The sequence below is a fragment of the Gigantopelta aegis genome, chromosome 9 (genome assembly GCF_016097555.1).
Source record: "Gigantopelta aegis isolate Gae_Host chromosome 9, Gae_host_genome, whole genome shotgun sequence".
Taxonomy (NCBI): domain Eukaryota; kingdom Metazoa; phylum Mollusca; class Gastropoda; order Neomphalida; family Peltospiridae; genus Gigantopelta; species Gigantopelta aegis.
The window spans coordinates 30,492,223-30,508,721 of NC_054707.1; the positions used below are offsets into that span (position 1 = coordinate 30,492,223).

Sequence of the window (16,499 nt, forward strand, 5' to 3'; positions counted from 1 at the left end):
AGGAATAGAGTTGTAATTCCTTTATTAATTAAGTTCCCCTGGAAGCGTTTCTCAATTATCACACGTGTGAGTGTTGTGTCACGGTGAAGTGATTACAATATTGTGTAAACTAGACACCTAGAGATTAACTAATTAAGTGATCAGTTCTGGGTTGTTATTATTTGTTGTTGTTAATTAACTACTGCGGCAGTACATTTGTCAGCGTAGTATTAATACAGATTCCAAAGTGTATTGTGTTTTTGTTGTGTTTTCTAGTGAACTAAACGTGCTATATTACATATACTTTATATAAGATCTTATCGCTGATCATACCTAGACGAGCCACGCGGGTATAACTGCCCGTTACAGCGAGATCTAATAGATAGACAATTAGCAGAGATATTTGGATAATCGTGTTTCATTTAGTTACGGGTATTGTAGGATCCCCATGACACAATGCTTTTAATATAGTCACCCTTTAGCAATTCTGTAAAAATATAACTATCATGGAAATGGGGGTAGGGTCACAGAACGGGTAGATACACACAGAAAGCTATGAGTCTTGCAACGCTATCATAAATTTTCCATTCAGGGATGTAGGCCTTGACAAAAATCACTATGAGTATTCGTCTCCCCAGGTGGTACCCAATGGCCAAATGTTGGGTCCTGACTCATGGATTAATATTAACATAATATAATGAAAGGAAACATATTAGTTTTATAAGAAGGGGTTAAAGTTTTTTGTTTTGTTTAACGACACCACTAGAGCACATTGATTTATTAATAATCGGCTACTGTATGTCAAACATTTGGTAATTTGGAGATATATTCTTAGAGAGGAAACCCACAACATATTTTTTAATTAGTAGCAAGGGATATTTTATATGCACCATCCCACAGACAGAATAGTACAAACCACGGCCTTTGATACACCAGTGGACTGATTGAACACAGCCCAGTGGTAAAACGATCGTCTGATGTGCGGTAGGTGTGGGATCCAGTGCATCACAACTGGTATATCAAAGGCAGTGGTATGTGCTATCATGTCTGTGGAATGGTGTATATAAAGGATCCCTTGCTTGTAGCGGGTTTTTTTCCTAAGATTGTCATAATTACCAAATGTTTGACATCCAATAGCCGATGCTTAATCAATCAATGTGCTCTAGTGGTGGTGTTAAACAAAACAAGCTAACCTTTTTAGAAGAAAGTTCTATCTAAATAAAGTACTAGTAAGATCTGTATTATCTGTAGTAATAATTAGTTAATAAAATGTACCGCTATTTCAAAACTGTTTTCAATTCTTAAATATTTCGCACATTTTTCGAATTAGAATTTTAATAACACTTAAACATTATTTAAATCGAATGGTTCTTTTTGTGTTACAAATAACTTTATTTCAGTTTGTTTATAAATGAGAACTTCAGTATTATTCAACACGCAAATCTTGTTACATTTTGTTGTTTTTTTACTTTGTTTTTGTAGCACCTCTTCATTTGAGTGCCAATGACAGCACAATCTGTTACTTCGAACTGCCGAAAGAAGTGTCAAAGTACTCGAAAATTAAGAAGGCTGTGTTATGGATGTATGTGAAACCTTCCACCCGGAAAAAGACGCTCGTTGAAATAAAAGTGTTTAAACTGAAACCACCACCGTATTTTGGCAATCTTTCACCACTGCGGGCTCATCTTGTCTTAAAGCGCAAGTATCTCACAGAAAAGGCCAGAGGGTGGCATCACTTCGACGTCTCCAGTATAGTGCACCGCTGGAAAAACCACCCCGACACAAACTTTGGTCTGCGTCTTACCGCCCTGGACCACGACCAGACAAACCTCATCGTCACACCACCGACCGACAAGAAAACGGAGGGATATGTATGTAGCTTTATTATATCAACTAAATCTTTCATGCTGCTATTCCTTATATAGAACGCTAATATTACATTAATAGTCTGGGGCCTATTTCTGCTACGTAAGTCTACTAGCAGTTACACCTGCCGTGCGTTAACACATGTTTGGGATCTATTCCACGTAGACAATTGCTTCATTACTGAAGGTGGAGCATTTTAAAGACAAAGGAACATGAAATATGTGTATTTTTAACTATATTTGTTGTACTATAATAGTCAATCTAATTAAAATTAGCTCCACTATTACATGTGGATCTAACACCAGCCAGTTGGAGCTCATGTCCACCAATCAAAACCTTACTTGCAGAATCCTGCCAGTGATTTAAAACTAACAACACTGCGTAGTCCCCAATGTCCAGGTAACATTTCGTCTGTAAATAATAATTTAAATATTGACCAATCACACTTCGCCTTTTATAACGTTATTTGGGAGCATACAAATTCTAAAAATATCGGGCGAGTCTATTTTAGTGGCCGCAGTACAGCGAACCATACCAATATGTACGGGGTGGGTTATCAGTCTTCAATTTTACATTAAAATTTATTTATTTATTTATTAAAAAACAAATTAAATCAGTCTTCAGTTTTACATTACAAATTATTTATTTTATAAAATAAAACATGTTTTAAGGCATTCGTAATTCACACGAAACATGTCGTATACCCTCAGGATAATTCGGAATGTTTTCAAATTATTTTTAAATCACTGGCAGGATTCTGCAAGTAAGGTTTTGATTGGTGGACATGAGCTCCAACTGGCTGGTGTTAGATCCACATGTAATAGTGGAGCTAATTTTAAATAGATTGCGGGCCTGCGTAACTAGACAGAAGGGCAAGAGCTCAGTTCGCTTCAGTAAAAAATATCGTTCTCTACTATTACCGAACCAAATTGTTAACAACTACAAAAAAGTACTCTCCTACCTTTAATTGCCGTTAGATTTCCTCCAAAGTTTGTCCAGACACAAATCGCAAAAAAACCCACTACAAATATACAGATTCCACACAAGAGACTGCAACGATGTCGACGATATTGTCTTTGCTGAGATTGCATAGGGAAAATACATGCAGTTTTCTGCCGTCTGCCATGTTGCTTGTTTATGGAATACTCTTCAAGAAGGGTGAAAGCCTCCAAAGTATGTGACACAATTAATATGAAATTGATGATCTCTAGTGGTATCATTATAATAATAATAATAATAATAATAATAATAATAAAAGTAATATGACGTCATCACGTTTGCTTTTATATCATAACATGTTATGACGTTGTTAGATTAAGTCCTATCCTTTCACCCCTCTTGAAGAATATTCCATAAAAAGTCAAAATGGCAGCTGATACAAAATTACATGCTTTTTTCCCTATGCGCTCTCAGCGAAGTCGATATAGGTGACATGGTTATTATCTGGTATGTAGATTCTGTGTCATTGTAATGGTTTTTTCAAGATTTGTGTCTGGACAAACTTTGGAGGAAATCTAACGGCAATTAAAGGTAGGAGAGTAATTTTTCGTAGTTGTTAACAATTTGGTTCGGACAATAGTGATTTTTCTTCAAAAATAAAAATTTACAATGAAACTGTAAACACACAGCTTTAATGACAACTTTCTTTTCTGTTGTGAGAAGTTGGTTTGCTTGACTTGATGACTTAGGGTTTACGTGCATGTTCAGAACAAGCTGTTGTAGCACACGCCTGTTATGGGCGCAAGTGTTGGCTCTCGCCAAGTCTTTCGTCCATGACAGAAAGCAGGAAAAATTAAGTTTCGTTTCCATAAAGTCGGTGGACATTCAGTTTATCACCCAAGATGTAATCGTTCCAGTTTCTATAATCATTCAAATCTCAAGCCAAATTATTTACTTTCTATTTGTTTCTTCTGCAAAGCAGAATTAACAACTAATATTAATAAAATATCACTACTAATGGGGGGGGGGGGGGCAAGATCATTCAAGGTCGTTATTAAGCAGCGTCCGAGATGTCTAGGAGGTCCGGGGTATGCTCCCATAGGACATTTTTTTTTTTTTAAATTGGATGGCATTAAAAGCTTTTTCTTGGCATCTGAATAGCAATACTAGCCATTTTTAAACAACATTTTAAAAACTATTTTAAGGATTATTTTGCATAGTAATATAACCCAAGAATGTTTTTATTTAGATGGCCTTAACCACATCAGATCTCACCGGTTAAGTGGAAAGGGAGGGAGGGGCATTGATCAGGGATTGAGACGTCTATGGGTGTTCAGAGGTATCCTCCCCGGGAATGGTTTTTTTGTTTTTTTCAATTTAATGGTTTTAAACGCCTTTTCTTGGCATCTGAATCGCAAAATTAGTTATTTTAAAGCAACAATTCAAAAAGTATTTTAACCCAAGAATATTTGTATTTAGATGGCCTTATACGCACCAGATGTCACTGGTTACGTGTGTGTGGGGGGTGGGGGGGGGGAGTAAGGAGGGAGAGAGAGAGAGAGAGAGAGAGAGAGAGAGCAGTGATCAGGGTTCAGGACGGATAGGGGGTCCGGGGTATGCTCATCCGTGAACATTTTTAAATTGGATGACTTTAACCGTGATTTCTTGACATCTGAATCGTAAAATGAGCCATTAATCAATAGGTTTTGAAGTCAAATGTAATGTTGAATAATGTATAAAGTTGACCCCCTAGAAGAGTTTGTAATATCCAAAACAAACACTGTTGTATAAATTGATCGCAGTTTTTGTTTTAATTCTTGTTTATGGGATTTGAAATCGACACATTGACTGTTGTAGATGGACCCCATTTATTTAATTTAGTCATTTTCCCATGTCGCCTTTAAACCCCACATATTCCAACACATGAAAATCATATTAGAATATTTTAAATTGCAAATAAGCGAGGGGGTTTGGGGGGTCCTCTTTTTTTTCGTAATTTTCCATTAACTTTAATGTATATGATCATCCACAAATTGATTAGTTTTAAATAAATTAAAGAAAACCAAAATAATATTTTCGTGTCTGTTGTTGTTCCGTATATGATTGCACTGCGTGCTTTATTTGCAGGAACCGATGATCGAAATCAAGACCTCCCAGTACAGACACCGCTACAGACGGAGCGTTCCTTTGGTGTGCGGAGAAAACTCCACAGAGACTCGCTGTTGCCGACATTCCCTGGAAGTCAGCTTCGTCGACTTCGGCTGGGACTGGGTTATCGCCCCTAACCACTACAAGGCCGACTACTGCTCCGGAGCCTGCCGAATGCAGATGCAAGACGAACACAGCCATGCTTATCTGCGCCAACAAGCCTCCATGACCGGGTCTTGTTGCACGCCAACAAAACTGTCGCCGTTGACGCTGTTGTATTTTGATCATTCCCACAACGTCCTCTTCACGCTGCTACAGAACATGAAGGTCAGGCGATGCGGCTGTACATAAAAAGTGCTAGTGATGCTAAAAGGTGCTATACGAATTACACTAAGATGAATTCTTTCAGTGAAATCCATGAGTAGAGGCTTTCTTTTAACATCGGTCTGTTCGGAAGTGTATTGCAAAGAATCGCACGGACTTTAGGAATGGAACATGGAACCGTTCACATTAAAACAATATATATATATATATATATATATATATATATGAATGATAATTTCTGGATTGCGTTCTAAAGAACAGTTCAGTTACTTTTGTTTGTGCGTAAGTAAGGTTCATGTGTAATACTTCTGTGTTTACAATAACTCAGTCCAGTGACCAGACTGGTGGATTGTGATGCTTTCACGAAAGCGAACGAATAGGGCAGCGGAGAATGAATCGGAATTTTGCCTTTAGAACCAAGTCTTTCAAGTACATTGTGTGCATTGGCGGTAGTGATCAAGAGGCAACGATCTACGATACTGCTCATGCATTCTGTTAGTCAATACAGGTCGAGAGACTGGCTCCAGTTTGCTGCCACTGTTAAAATGTTTACGACTAACAGAGACCTTTTAGCAACTAAATTTACACGTTAAATATATTTTCTTGCTTACGGCGGCGCCACACGATACAAGTGTTTCGTACAAATATAGCTGATTGTGACAAGACAAAATTACGATTTGACCGGTTCAAAGGACGGAAGGAATGTTTTATTTAACGACGCACTTAACACATTTTAATTACGGTAATATGGCGTTGGATATATGGTTACAGACCACACAGATATTGAGAGAGGAAACCCGCGGTCGCCACGTAATGGACTACTCCTTCCGATTAGCAGCAATGGCTCTTTTATATGCACCATCCCACACACAGTATAGGACATAGCACGGCCTTTCTTACACTAGTTGTGGAGAACGGGCTGGGCCCACCGACGGGTATGATCCCAGACCAACTCTTTGCCACTGGGCCACGTCCCGCGGCTGTTCGGTTGCGATAAAATCGGCTATTCTCGTGTCGTCTGGCGTTGCCTTTAGAGTATCGGTGTCTGTATATTCAATGTGTATCTGGTCGTCTTAATATTAGTACTCGCTCTAACGTCATTGTAATTGTAATAAAAATCCGTGGGTTGAAAGCAAGTAGAAGCTATCTGTAAGTAATAATATTGCAGATGACACATTTTTGCTGTATTAAACTTGAGATATATTTCTTAATTACGAAATTATTGAGAGGTAAAATCCAGTTAGATTACCACAAAGATTAGGACGATTGGATACACGGGTGCCTCAAACAAGAAAAATCATTTAATATGCAACTTTAGTCATTAAAGGGCTTCTATGAACTGGATACACCGGCAGCAAAATGTGGACAGTTTCTTTAAAGCAAGGGTTGAAAAAGAAACGTTACGGTGAAAAAACAAACAAACAACAACAACAACACTGTGCAAACGAAACACATGCACATAACTCATCTAGGCACTATCCACAAGTGCACATTATGCTAATATAGAAACGCTATTTGATAGCACATATATATATTTTTAACAAGTTTAAATTACTAGACCGCGTATTTGTGCTTGCAACAAGCCAGATAGCGTCTAGTAGCTTGTACCACTGTGCAAGTGTAATTTGCTTGAGGATAGTATTAGCAGTACTTTATTTTATGACAAGCATGTCTCGTGATATCTAGTTCAAAACTAGCTTAACCAATCAAAAGTGTGCACATCACATTAACAATTACACCAATGACTCTCGAGTATCGTTGATATTTTCATTGTGATATTTTGCAAATGCATTTTGTGTTCCCGTTTACCAGACATGTTGTATTACCCAAATGTCGTTGCTGTACTATTATTGCCTTTTCCGTATTTCTGTACAACTTGTATTGCCTTTCCAAATTGCTGTACTACTACTAGCATTATTGCCTGTCCCTATATTGCTCTACAACCAATAGTATTTTTGCCTGTCCATGTATTTGCTGTACAACTAATAATATTACCTTTCAATATTACTTTACGACTAGGGCCTACTAGTATTTTTAACAGTCCATATTGCTGTACAACTACTACTATTATTACCTGTTTATATTTGTGTACAACTACAAGTATTATTACCTTTTCATATTGCAGTACAACTACTAGTATTATAACCTGTCAATATTGCAGTACAATTGCCATAATATTGTCTCTCTTGCATAGGTCATTATCAATACTGTAGTTGTTTCTTTTTCTTAGTTTCAAAGAACATTGTTGCTCAACTGCTACGTTCTTATATAATTGCACAGGAATTGTTAATTGTCCAGTATGACATGTCATACTGTATAAATGTGTTTTTATGTGAACAAGACATTACTGAAACAAGTATTGTTGCTTCGTACCGCCCATCCTACTCCACCGTTGTTACTTGTTGTAACCTATTCTCGTTGGTGTCTTTGTTTTTCGTGTGCTTGGATGATAATAAAACTACAGCACAAATGCGGTTGCTCTCCATGTAAAATACTTTACTTATGTATGTTTCGCGGGTTTCTAGTATGCGGCATATTGCCTGCGCAGTGTTGTATTGCAGACCGTGTTATCTGTCTCGCGTAAGGCATGTATTAACGTACAGTATTGTTGGAACTGGGTTGTATAGTTCGTAATATCAGTGTTAGTCTCTTATCTTGTCTTACTGTATATCTTCTATCATGGCGTTTTCTAATGTCCAGGAAAGCACAACTGACGGTATCTATAAAGCAAAATCGTATTTAAATTAAGCACTGTAAATAAGAATAATGTTCAAGAAAATACTCTACATATGTGAACATTGCCTAAAACAAAGTTCGTTGCAGCATGACCCATGTTATTGATTCTGAGAAAAGCTTCCGTGGAACTGATAAAATATAAATATAATAAGGTATTTATAACAGTTTGAACCGACATCTTCATGAACAACAAAATTGTGCAGTAACAGTACCCGGTATATTAATTTTAACGTCAGATCATAGGAATGACCAATTGCGTATCACAAGTCCAAGGGACATCAATACAAAGCTAAAACTTTTAATGACACGCACTAACGAATCCCTGTCAAATCAATTAATATTATACCAGGAGTTCGGGAAACACGACGAATAAAGCACAGGGTGACAATAATCATGATTTTATTCCCTACCACAACACAATAAGGCCACGTTTACACAAGGCCACAACCGACACGGTCATACGGTTCATACCAGTAACAGTGGATTTAGTGCCCGGTTTTAAATCTCTCTCTCTCCCCCCCCCCCCCCCCCCAAAAAAAAAAAAAATAAAAAAAAAAAAAAACATATATATATATATATATATATAATAAAATAAAATAAAATAAAATAAACATGCCCAGGGAGGGGGTGGCTATTTACCCCCTGGATCCGGTACTGCAGGTGTCTTTAAATTGGTCCATGGGATGTTATCTAACGTCCAATAACAACCACCGTATTTGGAGCTGTTCAAGGACAGGTAAAGTTGTCAACAGCGGGGGTTCTAAAGTGTATGGCATACTCTTTAAGCAGTGATTCTAAAGTATGGTATGCTGTTTTAACAATGATTCTAAAGTATATGGTATACTGTTTTTACAATGGTTCTAAAGTATATGGCATGCTGTTTTAGCAGTTATTCTAAAGTAGAAGGTATACTTTGTTAGCATTGATTCTAAAGTATATGGTACACGGTTTCACGTGGTACTGTAAGTTTCGATATTTTAGTGAACAGTTTCACGCGGATATGGAGTTAATAAAACAGAGTTTTAATGGTTTGTAAACGCTAGTCTTGCTATTTATAATACGATATTACGCTTATTTATAATACGATATATTTGGAATCTGGCTGTCTGAATGTATTGAATAAAATTAATAGCAGTTCTTTTCACATTAGCAATTATATAACTAATTAGCAATGTTGTCTAGAGGTCTAAATTATATTGATACACTTTGATGTATTTTGCTGGTTTAGCATTTTAATTATTTTTTTGGGGGGGTCGAGCTATTATATGGATTTGTTTTGCTTTTGTACAGTAATACCAATACTTTTTTTTGAGGGAAAAGATTGCTGTAGTATAAATTACAGTAATTATGATAGTGTTGCATGGGAATAAAAACATTTAAAATGCCGGCGACAGTGGTGTGCTAATAATGTCGAATCTCAAAGTTGTAGGCCTATTATAAAAATTTTGTATCTTTTCTTGTGAAATGAAATTTTTTTTATAGTTTGAATTAGAAGCCCACAAAAAAGAAATACATTAATTTACTACTATTTATAAATTTATATTACTGCAAATACCAATAAGGGTGGCCAACAGGTTAACGCATGACGTCAACAGTTTGAATTTTAATTTTATTCACAAATAACTAGTTGCTATTATAATGCATTCAAGATGAAGCATGTTTAAGCATTTTATATTCCTCGCCAAGGATTCACGAAACTACTGTTAACCTCGATAGCATCACATTACAATTTTTAGATTCTCAAGTTAAATATGAAAATATTATATGTGGGATTGATTAATGTTTAGTTATTGTATCACAAATGGGGGAGGGGGGGGGGGGGGGGGGGGGGGACTACATATAAAAATACAGAAAATAAACACCTGCAGTTTTGAGAATGAAAGGACTTGCGAATTGTCTCATTGTGGTTTAATCTGGGCAGACGGCGCAACTGATTAACAGGGATTCCCGCTTAATATTGTGTGAATCCTAGAATTGGATATGAAGTCGTACACAATTATCATTTTCATAATTCACAAAACACTTATTTTTGGTTCTCCAAAAAAAAAAACCAGGAGTGTGACTAATGATACTTCTTAAACTGCATAGGAAGAGCGAAAATCCTGAAAATAGCATTTGAAGGGAAAATTCTTAAAATAGCATATGAGGGGGAAATTCTGAAAGTAGCATTTGAGGGGGAAATTCTGAAAATAGCATTTGAGTAAAGAATCAAAACTCGAATACAAAAAAAATCTAATAAATAAATAACAAACACGAGAGGGTCATGTGACTACCAATTTTAGGGAGTGCTCTCAACTAACATATACCGTGTAAAAAAAAAAAAAACCCTACGTGAAACAAACAAGAAAATACAAAAACACAACAAATAAAAACAAACAAAAATCATGACACTCTTACATGTTTAATTATTTTGTTTTCATTTAATAATTTGGCTATAATTATGAACATTATTATTAAGGCATAATTAAAATCAATCGGATGTTAATTTGCAATAAATGACAATAAATATACGAATCACAACGTATCACAAAATAAAAATGAGTTGACTGTTGCCTTGTATAATAATATCACAATCGTCACACACCCTCACACTGAATTTAGGAATGAGCAACGGTGCGAACACAATCGCCCCCCCCCCCAACCCCCCCCCCAACAACAAAAAACCCACAAGACCAACATAAAAAAAAAAAAAAAAAAAAAAACGAAAGTATGGATAGTATCCCTCCCTCTCTTCCCCTCCGCTAAAACCGTATACAAGTTATAAACTTTTGAAAGGAGTATATTTCTAAAATAGGCACAGCGGAAGCAAGTAGACATGGAAAGGGGTGGGGGGGGGGGGGGTGACAGATTAAGGGGGCAAAGCAAGGTTTCTAAGGGGTCCGAGAGTATACTCCGCCGTAAAATGTTGAACACTAGATGTCATGAAGTGCAATTACCTGCATTCTACAAGTAAAATTCATCTCTGCCTTAAGATTTACTACCAATATTTTTTATTCCGAATTATTGGCCACCACACCTCACAGCTTACCCGTACGTTGATAACTGAAAGTTCCCTAATCACGTGACGTGGGTTGTATTATTCATTCCCCGCTTAAATACTGTTCTGTTTAGAATAATGTGTTACGTATTTAAATATTACATATGCATTATGTTTATTGCATAAATGATGTACGGTTTTATATGAACAAAAATTATTACTTGTTATTATGTTGTGTCAGAACGTCAGTGTATATGCACACAGTAAAGATAAGTAAATAAAGTAAATGCTTATAACAGTCAATGAATTAATTATTTTTACACAACTGCCAAACGTATTTATACCAGTTTGATGGGCCTCGGCGGTGATGTGACTACAGGTTACACACCACCATTAATTACTCCATGCAGTTAAATACAATTTCTATGTCGGAATCTATTCTGTGAAAAATACAACACTGTCGAGAAGCTCATGTGACTACTAATTTTAGGGAGTGCTCTCAACTAACGTGTGTGTGTGTGTGTGTGTGTGTGCGTGCGTGCGTGTGTGTGTGCGTGTGTGTGTGTGTGTGCGTGCGTGCGTGCGTGTGTGTGTGTGTGTGTGTTTAGGAAAATCACGAAAATTTAAACCAACTAAAATAAAGGATTTCATAGTAGTTTATTAAAAGACCTCATCTGAATCAAAAAGCCATGGTAATTGGTAAAGGGGAACTTTGTTTAACGTGCATATTATGATATATCCAATTAAGGTTGATGCACACTGACGCTGCACATGACCTCTGATATTGCCAGCGATTAATTATATTACAAAAATGTATGTGCATTTGATTACGTTGCTGGACCAGTAGGATTACATACTAGAACTTATACATTTGGACTCGATAATTCAATTTGTCTCTTACTGCTACACTTACTAATACAAACTGTTGGCAAAAGTGGCACATGACAATTTGGTGACAAACAGATAACCCTCAGTTACACATGTAGTCAGTACAAAATACTGAAAGTAATAATTCATTTGCCTTGTACCCTAGTACTGCACTTTTTGTTACATGGGGAATTAGGTAGACAGAAGCTGCGGTGCTTCTTGTGTGGCTTAATGACCTAGTCTCTGAACATTTTAAACACAAGAAAGATGTGTTCGAATAATGAGTTAATAGTCAATCGCATTGATTTAAATGAACTATTGCTGTTAAACAGTTGCTACCCCAAAATTCGATATAGGAGTTTTGCTATTGACATGATGATGTGATTTGCAGACTTTATTCTGTCGAAGTAATACATATTGCTATGTTGCTGTAATAGTTTGGAACTAGTTTCTGTCAAGCCATTCATTCAATGAGGCAAGTGAGAAACGGACAGACAAAATCATCCCCTGCAAATTGCTATCATATAATTTTTGATCCAAATATTTAACAGTGCCAGGTCTCATGGTAATCCAAGACACAAACTTTCATATGACACGGGAATTCCTATCCCAGTATATTGTGGCCTTACAATTTAACCAAATATAATTAAGCTGTAATTTGTTGATTGCCTTTATCCGCATCAGACTGCCAATTCCGTATGATCGTATTTTGAGGAAATCGTGTTAACTTGCTAAAGCGGTCACTTATCACTTTGATGTCATGAGAATGGCACATTATATGCCCTTACTCCCTATAGTTCTGTCTGTCTTTCCTTCTATGTACCTTATTATTACTGGAATTAATTACCAATGGTTCTGTGAGACCCCAAACAAGCAACCAATCAGTAGACAGAACAATACAAATGGCTTAACATGAATACATTTTTTGAGGAATGAAAAGTAGATGTTGATGACTTTGTTTAGATCTGGGATGAATACTATGCACTGATACCACTTTATGAAAACAAATACAGTGGCAATATTCATAATTAATCATCAAGGACATACAGCAGGTTAAAAGAGATTTCATGGATGGACGTGTGTTATCCAACGCAACTATTAGCCAGATCGGTTGTAAAAAGTTCTGCTTTCTTGACATCTAAGCAATCTGGCGAAGGGACCAGAAATGGGGGTATAGCCAGATTGGAGAAAGAAAGTAGAGGTGTAAAGCGAAAATTGGCAGTGAAAGACATGGAGACGAAATACAAAGCGGTATTGGAGGTCGAAGCAGGTGTATGTAAATGCCTTCGTTTGTGTTGTTTTTTTTCTGTTATTAAATATATGTATATGCCCAAGCATATATATTTTAAATTCATCTGGGTTATCGTTTTGTTTTGTTATTTACTTACTTTTACAATATACGCAAACCAAATGTATCACAGGCAGTGAAGCGCACTCTTCTTACAATATCAAACGAAATCATCCAGTTGTAATGCAGTTTTAAATTTGAGCTCTTATAATAATATATTAATTTCGAAAACTCGAACTCCCTGAAACTCGAACTATTTCTCGTCCCCTTCAAGATCGAGTTATCGAAGTTTATATATATAAATGATAAAAGAAAACAAGTGTACAGTATATATGTATTTAAAAAACAATTTTAAGAAATAACTATCCTTTTACATGTTTCATCTTATCATCAGAAAGGAACTGCTAAATAACTGCTAAATATGACGTCATATAAAGATGATTAATAAAGAAAGATTATACAGATAGTTTGGATGTTTAAACAATTACAACGTCTGCAAAACAATAAAAATAAAAGAGAACAAAAGTTATTTCACACCACAACCTCCAAATACTGTACTATTAGAACAATAAACAAGCGCAATGATCACTTCTGTGTGTGGTACCGACCTGAATGATGCAATCCGACCTCCAAGAATAGTGAATATAGGAAACAATAATAATATTTTAGAAAAAAAATGTTACTACACACCACCACAGAACACATTAAATCCATTTTTGTCAATATACACAGGCCAATGATAACTCGAAACTTAGAGGTATTTTTCTTTCTGTGCGTTGACGATATTTAACCAAGGGTCTGTTTCAGAGCGAATTCTTTGAGAAAGGTGATTAAAATGCTTGTTGATACAAACAGTGTGTTTATGGTACGCCCTGGTAAGTAGCTTGAGGAAACTTCCGGAGAACGAGGCGAAATATCAATTACTAGCTTGTGGGATATTGAATTACACTATGCTTTCATTAAGACAGGATGCATCTTTCAGCGTTAGGTGATTCAGTGATGACAAGCTAAGCTCATCAGGTATATGGGTGAGGGGAAAAGTTTGTTTTGTTTAACAACACCACTAGAGTACATAGATTTATTAATCTTCGGTTGTTAAATGTCAAACGTCGGTAATTCTGACAGGTATAAGTCTTAGAAGAAACCCGCCACATGGGATCTTTTATATGCACTTTCACTTAGACAGGACGGTACATACCAATAAACCAACCGTGGGGTATTGGTTGGAATAATCAGAGAAAGAGCCGAGCGGGGTTTCTATCAAGACATCTCAGACGAGTGCTCACGAAGTTTCTGTGATGACTTCCTTCTGTAAAATGGTCCATGATACGAGAATCTTTATTGGCCGTAGACATCAAGTCATCTAACACGATGAGATTTCTAATTCATGGATCCAAATAATAGTCGTTTTCCAAATCCATGGGTATGCCTTGAACGAATTCCACTCGAACCGTTGCCCCAATGATGTCGTAAAGCGGTTGCCATCTTTTGTAGAGCAAGATTATCCGTTTGGGAGGTAAATCGATTCTACCATTCTTCAATAGTTTGTACACACAAGGTGGGTTCCGACATGATCATTGTGAAAGGATGTAGCAATTAAAATTGTGGTGGTGGATGATGACACACTGATATATATATATACACACACACACACACACACACACACACACACACACACACACACACATTGGTGTCATAATTACTTGCAGACAGTCAACAGATCCTTACACACTACCAGTAACAATTTGAAAATAGTTTACCATTGCTTTGGATTTCAATATTTAAACATCCAAAATACGTTATGATTGGGTCGTCGAAGAATAACAGTGACACCAGATATAATGATCATTTGCTTTATGGCAGTCTGCAATCTTGGTGGTGAACGATAACGAAAAAAAAATCATACTAGTTAGACCTACCTGGTTACCAAACACCTGACATTTGATGAGTATGCTGACAGTGTATTTGTTTCATATAACATAGAACATTCCAAAATACGATGTTGTATGGGATACAAGCATTATGTGTAGCATCAAATAATTTAGACAAGATGAGTAGGATAAAGATATTCGAGGAAGTAGTCACTATTCTTGTGTGGAATACCCTTAATCAAACTTTAGCTTCCAAAACCTGCAGAAAAATTATGGTAAACCAAGACTCCCAAACGACATTGCAGCTTTTTTCCTGAATAATTTGTTTGTATATGTCGTTCCTTTTATAAAACACACATCTAGTGCAGAGATGGGGTAATCGTAATCAGTAATTGTAATTGATTGTAATCGATTACATGTTTTCATGTAATCGCAATCGATTACATTGCTAATGTAATCGTAATCAGCGATTACTTTCATGATTACTCATAATTATTTACTAAACTTAGATGTGTTTAGCATCAACTCCAGTAACAGTGCCTATAGTTAGAAGCAGTACTGGTCAGTCAGTAGAACTGATCTCCCATTGTTTACTACTCTCATAGTAGAACTATTATTTGCCTTGAGAAACAGGAGATCATAACGTCTGGATTATCAAATGAATGTTACCCAGGGGATGAAGACACATTCACATAATGGTAGGCCTATATATCGTGTTTACGTTTACTATAAAACCACTTGAATGAATACAGTGTTCTAGCTAGCAATATATAAAAGGGCGCTGCAGTATGCCCCAGTTTTGTGTCCTAATTCATTGCCGTAAAAAAAATGAATAATAGATATATATATATATATATATATATATATATATATATTTGTTTTTATAATAAAACACTTGCGTTGCGTCTGAATGCATATACAGCGTTATCACGGTCTGAATTCAAAATGTCATATCATGACATAGGGTTTTACGTGCACATTCAGAACAAGCTGTTGTAGTGAACACCTGTCGTGGGCACCAGAGCCGGCTCCTCCGTCCATCACAGGAAAGGGGGGTGGGGGGGGGGGAGAGGAGGGACCGCCTGCACTGGCAGGTGCAAGGGAGCACCAACAGCCCGATCAAATCGGTAGCAGGCGGGTGGGGGTGGGGGTGATGCTATGGAATTTGAATGGAGCAGTTAAATGCCAAAGAGAAAAGGGTGCGCAATTTTAGACGGTCGGTCGAAAGGTAAATGGCCGAGCTAATATAGGTTTTGATATTAGTGAATCGAGAGTAGCTCGTTAATTTTAGACCTCTATGATGCTGTGGTGTCTCCCTAGGTTGCCCCTTATAAAGGGCCTAACTGCTTCTGGTCGAGGCATCACCAAGTACCAAGTTATTACCAGCAGCAAGTATTGGGGGTTTGGGTGGGGGAGGCCGATATTCTTTTGTTCAGCTTCCCCCGGGTGCATTGCAATTGTGTACTCGAAACCGGTATTCTTTTGTCCGGTTCCTTATTAGAGT

The 16,499-nt window shown here is 36.8% G+C and overlaps 1 protein-coding gene across 1 annotated transcript in view; it reads left to right on the forward strand.

Moving 5' to 3' along the window:
- The window catches only part of LOC121380797 (growth/differentiation factor 8-like), a 36,990-nt gene extending 23,800 nt beyond the window's left edge, over positions 1–13,190 (forward strand). The window contains exons 2-3 of the mRNA XM_041509773.1: positions 1,462–1,850; positions 4,912–13,190. Of these exons, the coding sequence (XP_041365707.1) occupies positions 1,462–1,850; positions 4,912–5,283 (761 nt within the window). The 3' untranslated portion in view covers positions 5,284–13,190. The remainder of the gene's footprint in view (positions 1–1,461; positions 1,851–4,911) is intronic.
- The last annotated feature ends 3,309 nt before the right edge of the window (positions 13,191–16,499 follow it).